A 7480-nucleotide genomic window follows, 5' to 3' on the forward strand; every position below is an offset into this window, starting at 1 on the left:
GTAAGATGAATCGTAGAAAACCCTCTTAAGAGCGTGTCTCCATCGTTATCGGGGAAGTGGGCCCTGGACTATTAGCTCCGTTGTGGTATTATAGGCTACGTAATTACATTATGCCCTCTCTGCCCATGTTAACAAACAATTTCAAAAAACGTATAATAGATGTTTTGTTTGTCTTGATGTAAGTAATCAACTCAGTAATTTTCATGGTGATTATGTGAAGGTTATTTTTCCCCCCTATTTGCGTGACAAAAAGACTAGGCGCATGAATAGGCTATAGGTCTTTTTCTAAACTTTCCCCTATTGGGATTCTTCGGGGCTTTTTTTCCCTTACTCAGGACATATTGAGAATACAAAATCAGTTAAGTTTTCTTCTGTTGCAATTTGTTCAACCTTTTTTCATAAAATGACTGGACTAAAGAGACAGAGTGACGGAAACACACATGGATTGTAGTTGCAGTCCTGCTTCCTCCAAGTTTAGTGAAGTCAATGAACATCTCCTTGGTCTTTTTAACATTTAGCTCCAAAAAGGAGCTCACCATTCCATATGGTCTTATTTGTAGCCTATTGTTTTTAGACATTTAATTTGTGTTCTGTTTATTATTTTATGTATGCACTTTGTACCCGACGTTAGCCTAATCACTGTGCTAATGGAATTATCTAACATAGGCTAGCCTACATCACATAACACATCACATGCTTCATGAATAAGTATAGCCTATCCGAAAAGCACAAAGGCTGTAGCCTAATAGCAAATGGGCAGTCAGCCTCAGCGTACGTCTGAATGTTCTTGTGTGGGTCAATTCCTGGACGAGTCATAGATTTACAAGAAACATACGCGTTTGAAGGTGAATCATGCGAAGTTCAAATGGCAGCGTTCAAGCAGGTGAGATTCAATTAAAATATCAGTATATGCACCAATTTGTCACTTTCTCATGTTTATGTTCATTTAAATGTGTTTGTCACCTTTTCACTGTAGCCTATGTGTTGATCATCCATCGCACCTATTTCGATGCATGCAGGACAACTAAATGCACTGTGTAGTCCTGAAGAAATGTAGCCTATGTGAAAATGTATGAAAAATTAGTGGTTAGTGGTTTCATTAGTGGTTTCAAATTTATTCAGGTTCTGAATGTGGTGGTAGCAGCAAGGGGATCTTACACTGTGCCAAAGGATGGACCACAAAAGACCATTTTAAACTCAATAGGTCAAATTAGACCTCTGAAGGGGCTCTAACTTAGAAGCCCACTCATTTCACTATACGTTTTCCAACTCTGTCTGATTGAATATCATTTCAATTTCAGTTCCAATGTATAGTTCAAACTATTAAAAAAAAACGTTGTTGTTTTAGGCCTAACAAACAGCTCAACAACTCTGGAACAACTGAAGACACTCGACACAATAAAGACCTATGTGTTCTTAGGAGCCTTCCTGGTCACTGGATTACTCACTTGTTTAATTCTGGTGACTGTGTTTGGCACCAGAGCTCTCAAGCAGAAGAGTTACTACATCCTTTTGTGTCAGCACTGTGCCTGTGTGACAGGCTTTAATGTGGTGGGGGTAATGTTGCACGGCCTCCGGGTACGCCAAGTTACAGTCCCTCGCCTTGTGTGCTGGCTGATCTTCGATGTGCAAGTGGCCCTCGGCCGCTGCCTTGTGATCACTCTCACCCTGATGGCCATCAATGTCTCCCTGTCCGTTTGCTGCCCGTTGCACTACCGAGAGCTCCGCCGTAGGGGCTGTTGCGCAATGCTGATGGCCTGGATCGTGGCACTCCTTAACCCAGTTCTGTTCACTATACTAGCCTGCGTTCAGTCTCCATGGGAAAATGTGGTGGTGCCCGACACACTCTGCTCCACCGCACTGGATGGCTTTGCAGCACGAGTGTCTAGCCTGGCGTTGCTGTGCCTCCTTTCTCTTCTCTTCATTGTAAGCTATGTGGCCATTTGTGTGGAGGGCTGCAAGGCAGGACACTTCTCAGGCTCCAACAAGAAGGCGCAACGCACCATCTGCATCCACACCTTACAGCTGAGTCTTCACATTCTCCCAGCGTTCATCATCATAGCACGGGTGCCGTTAGACCTTACTGGAAGCATAGTAAACTTTTTGATGTTGTTGGTGGCCCAGTCCATAAGTCCATTTGTGTATGGACTACGTTGCTATGACATTTGGTCTCGGTTGCCAATGTTCCTCCCTCAGTTTCTGCTGCCTCTGTGGAACTGGTGTGATTGGAGTATGTCCAAAACACTTGCAGCCCCCGCAAGCTGCCTATAAACATCTCCAAGCACCACTGTTGATACAGCATCCAAAACAATAGCCAATACACAAGCCCTTATTAGTTTTGTGACAGTGTGAGGAGAGCAGAGTGACATGAGGACAGCAGAGAGAGGCACATATGAAAGGAGCTATACTGAAGTTTTAGTATTGTAAATGGTTGTATAATAAACATTAGCAGACTTAGACTTTATTCTGTTGCCTAACTGAATAGAAAAGTGTGAGGATCCATTCAGAAAATGTTCTCAAGGCTTCTTTACGTGAATGTTTGTTGCTGTTAAGTCTATTACAGTACTGTTTAAAATATTTATGAAATTATATATGAGTTGCACCTATGTATTTTATTTGCTTTGATTATATTATATAATATAAAATAAATAATTATTATATTAAATATAATATTCTTATTGGGAATGCTGAGTCCTTCCTTTTTTGGACTTTCTATTATCATCCCAATTTGCCTTTTTCCCAATGCAGTGATTCTTGAAGTCCATGAAGTAATTTGCTTTATTGAATTGTCCTACGTAATTTAGAACGACCATTAACCGTATGTTATTTGCACACCTATGAAGTAGATCATTTTTTTTCTGTTAGAAAACTGTATTTTTTTAAAATTCCCATTGCCTCCCTTACTTTGTGCCTTTAATGACATATAAAGCTCCATTATATACAAATCTGCCCGCTGATGTCATCTGTTTAGAACAGAGGAATTGACCCTGCACACTGGCAGTGGCAAAGGTGGACTGCAGTATATCCCAATATGATTATTCTCACAGAGTGCACACACACAAACACCTGTTAAATACCATGAAACACATTCAGGTAAAATTAGCGTTCTGGTTACATTTATTGCTTTCATAAAGGCATCATCTTAAAGGTACAGGCCAATGTTATTATAGTGTAATCCCTTCCCTTCTCTGTCGAGTCAGAGGAACAGCTGGCGAGGACCATGCAGCACAGCACAACTACAACAGTGACCCATGAGTGCTGCACTATTACCAGTGCTATCTGTGCATTTCTCATGTGTGAACATGTGAAGACCAACAGCAGCTTTTCTGTCACTTTACCTCAGCCAGCTTCCCGGGGGCCTGCACAGCTTTTCTCTTATTCATGCAGTTACAGATCCCCCTATACTTCCCTCGCAACAGTGCTGTATTGCATGGACCTGCCCATCCTTTCAATATGCTAATGTGCCAGACAGCTGACCAAACCCTTGTTATACAAGGGGGTTTTTAAAGGGTCATCCATTAACATTTATTGAAATATGAGCACACAGAACAGCTGTGAGGGGGCGAGAGCAGTAAGGAGAGAGGGAGGATGGAAATAAGAAAGATGTGGATTTCCAAGGGATTCTCTTCAAATTGCTCTCCAAATTAACTGAGAATGAACTCCAATCTCTATGCTGTTTAGTTTTGTGGTGTCAGGTTATATCACTAATTCTACTACTATGTTTTTTGAGTTAAAAGACAAATGTTTACATTCCAAATAACTTCTGTAATTTCACATTTAAAATGAAAGAAAACAAAGTATAGGTGGCATTAAAAATATATCTACAATGTTCAGAATAATTTTAAAACATTTTTTAAAGGTCCTTTTGTCATCTGTCCATTAGCTTGTCTGGCGGTATATACAACCCCAAATCAGAAAAAGTTGGGACGTTGTGCAAAATGCAAATGAAAACAGAATGTGATATACAAATCTCGTAAACCCATATTTAGCTGCAAAAAGGACATAGACAACATTTTAAATGTTGAAATTTACACTATGATTGACTATTTCATGCAAAATATACATTCATTTTGAATTTCACGCCAGCAACATGTTTAAAAAAAAGTTGGGACGGTGGCATGTTTTATCAGTGTGCTGCTTCACCTGTTCATTTAACAACATTCTGTAAATGTTTAGGAACTGAGGAGTTGCTAGAGTTTTGAGAATGAAATGTTCCTGCCCGATATGTTCCATTCCTGCCCGAATTTCAGTTGCACAAAAGTATGCAGTATTCTTAATCATGTGTTTCATTCATTTCTAATTTGACAGGTCTGGACTGCAGACAGGTCATTTTAACACCTGGACTCTTTCTCTGTTTAAATATTTACAGAATTCATTTTGGCATTTGTTTTCCTGAAATAGTCAAGGTCTTCCCTGAAAAAGACATTGTCTAGATGGCAGTATATAGCTCAAAACCTGTATCATTCAGAATCGATTGTGCCTTGCCAGATGTGCAAGGTGCCCATGCTGAGGCACTAATGCACCTCCACACCGTCATAGATGCTGGGTTTTGAAATGAGCACTATAATAAGTTAGTTGGATAGGCCCTCTAGAGGAGTCCATGATTTCCAAAAAGAATGGCAAATGTTGATTGATCTCACCACAAGACCTTTTTCAACTTTACCTCAGTCCATTTTAAACCAGCTCAGGCTCAGATAAGACGGTGGTATTTCTGTATCACTTCAATACAACTTTTTCTTTTGCAAAGTTTACACTAGCATTTGTGAATTGAGTATCAAACTGTGCTCATAGACAATGGCTATCAGAGGTTTACCTGAGCCCATACAAGGATGTTCATTAGTAATAGGTCTGGATTTAATGCAGTATCATCTGAGGTCCAAAAGACCATGGCCATGGCCATGCAATATTGTTTTTCAGCTCTGTCTTGCTTGCAAAGATTTCTTTGGATTCTCTGAATATTTTAATGATATGTACTATATGATGAACTCCCCCAATACTGCAATACTGCAATTTGACGTTAAGAAGCATTATTATTATATTGTTATTTGTCCACATAGGTTTATACAGAGTGATGAATACCTCTACATCTTTACTTCTAAGAGACTCTTTCTGGGATGCTGTTTTTCATACCCAATCATGTTGGCAGTTACCCTAATTAGTTGTAAAATAGTTGTAAATTAGTTTTCTTTATCATTACACACATTTTCCAGCATTCTTGCCCAGTTCCCTGACCGGTTTAGCTGATTGCTCAGCTAATCATCTCTGCTCTGTCACTGGCAGAGATCATTCAGAGTGCCTTATGCTGCCTTAGTCTACCTTCTGCCTGCCGTTTTACTACAAGCCCTTTTGCAACCCACCTCCACCCCATCTCCTCCTCCTACTTCTGACTTATGTATGTATGTATGTCATTGATGTCTGCTCTGTTCTGTACCTATGGGGGTTGAACTTTGCTGCTCTCCCTGCCTTAGGCTTTCCATGTTTGCACATGGAAGGGCGGGGTTCCCAGAACAGAGCATACCTCCACATGTAATATAATGCAAATAGTAAATAAAGCTATTTCTTTGGCAAAGTGGTCCTGACTGAAATGTCGTTTTCAACATTTGATATGTTGTCTGCATTCTTTTGTCAGCTAAATATGAGTGTACAAGATTTGCAGATTATCAAAGATAATACAGATTTCTTTACATTTTGCACAACGTCCCCATTTTTCTGATTTGAGGTTGTATTTGGTTTTACCATTCTGTATACAGTATGTGTTCACTGTTCAGACACAGCCATAACTGATGATCTGCAGTGTCACTGATGAGTACTGTCTCCTTTCTTGCACAATTATATTGCTATTTTGATTACTACAAGGAGTCAGTCGTCATTTTACTCCATTTGCCAACAAAACAATAGATGGCTGTCAAATTAAAGATTAATACCGGCAAAAACAAACACTGATGTATATTTGTCAGTTATATGCTATATATCATTTTTGACATATAGGTGCATTGTGAATGGATGTGTGCAAACTTGCTCTCTGGCACACAGTTTGTTTACTGCTGCACACATTGGGCCCCCACATCATAGGCGTCTCCAGCATGTGAAGAGTGAAGAATTCTTAAGGACACTGGGGGTGGAGTTTTGCACAAACTGCACCATCGGGAAACAACCAGGGCCCTTGGCTGCTCATGTATGATGGGATGCTCTGTGGGGAGCAAGAAGAAGAGAGGTGAATAAGTGAGTATTGTATATTATCCGCAGCTTAGTCCTGTCTGACTTCTTATGCACTTAAACACCCCAAGTAATCTCACTAGGCTTGCAGTAAAAAAAGTATGTCAGTATGATGTTGCGACTTTATGCATGACACGGGGCAGATGTGCTTGCTAAGCCTATGGGCTAAAACCATATGCATGGGAAGGTTGTGAATATCAGGGGTTAAAAGGAAATGTTTGGGGGGACTTTGTTGTGCATGTGGCTGCAACGTCTGTACCACATTTGTGTCCAAACAGGGGTCTGGATTTTAGTCTAACATATCCTGCGGTCATTTCCCAGTCTTACCCAATCTCACTCTCCCATTTTGTTCCTGTCACTCTTCACTGTCCTATCTGAATAAAGGCAAAAAGCCTAAAAATATACCTTAAAAGGAAAATTAAAGGAAAATGTCAGCCAATATCAAGACAACACTCATTCCCTCCTTTCTCTTCCAATGATCCTCCATCACATTTCCATAGCCTATAGTGGCCAATTTGTTGTTGTTTTTAGCATGATGCTAATGTTGTTTACTAGCGCCTGGCGAGCCAGACCCACATTAAAATGTAGGGTCTGGGCACTCACCGTTCGCAGTGCTCAGTCCGAGGGGCGGGATAATCAGTTGTCTTTCAAATTCCCTCTGCACGCAATAGGACGCAATAGGATATTTGTTTTCAAGTAGCAGGGAATTCAAGCCAAACCGTTTCAACTCTGCCATCAATCATTATGTTAAGCCCACCAAACGACTCTATACACGATTTCAATGTCCTGATTAAGTTTCGATTTCTGGAGCTCACAAGCCAACGGAGAATTTGCTGCCGCTAGGGGCGCGTCTAGATTTCTAAGCTAGTTGTTTACAAGTTAAGGAAATGCACATTATGTTAAATGTCAAAAGGTAGTACACAATTCTTGCAAAAGTTTGTTGATATCCAACTCAACCGCCAACAACATTCCACTTCTCCCCATTGGGCCCCTGAAGCAATGTATTTAAGCCTCAGTCTAAGCCACTAGCTTCCCATTTGCGGTACAAGGACTGTGACAGATATCAGATTTAGACACCAATTTTTTTTTTAGCAAAAATGCTGAAGAGTAAGCTACAGGACTATAAGGAGTATTTTTGCAGAATGTGAAAACAGTTACAGTCCTTCAAGGTACTATGTGGAATTGTGTAGATTTCTCATCTGTTGACTTGCAATGTATTTTAGAAAGTGCCACATGGTGCAAAGTCATATTACAAGAGATCTGG

General features: G+C 40.3%; 1 protein-coding gene across 1 annotated transcript; it reads left to right on the plus strand.

The window, feature by feature from the left end:
* The first annotated feature begins 852 nt into the window (after positions 1-852).
* On the plus strand, positions 853-2454 carry LOC121685299 (olfactory receptor 1F12). The gene is made up of 2 exons (XM_042066114.1): positions 853-883; positions 1349-2454. The coding sequence occupies exons 1-2, from the start codon at positions 853-855 to the stop codon at positions 2269-2271; spliced, it is 954 nt and encodes a 317-aa protein (XP_041922048.1). The 3' UTR covers positions 2272-2454.
* Positions 2455-7480: the final 5026 nt, after the last annotated feature.

The sequence above is a fragment of the Alosa sapidissima genome, chromosome 1, assembly GCF_018492685.1.
Source record: "Alosa sapidissima isolate fAloSap1 chromosome 1, fAloSap1.pri, whole genome shotgun sequence".
Classification (NCBI taxonomy): Eukaryota; Metazoa; Chordata; class Actinopteri; order Clupeiformes; family Clupeidae; genus Alosa; species Alosa sapidissima.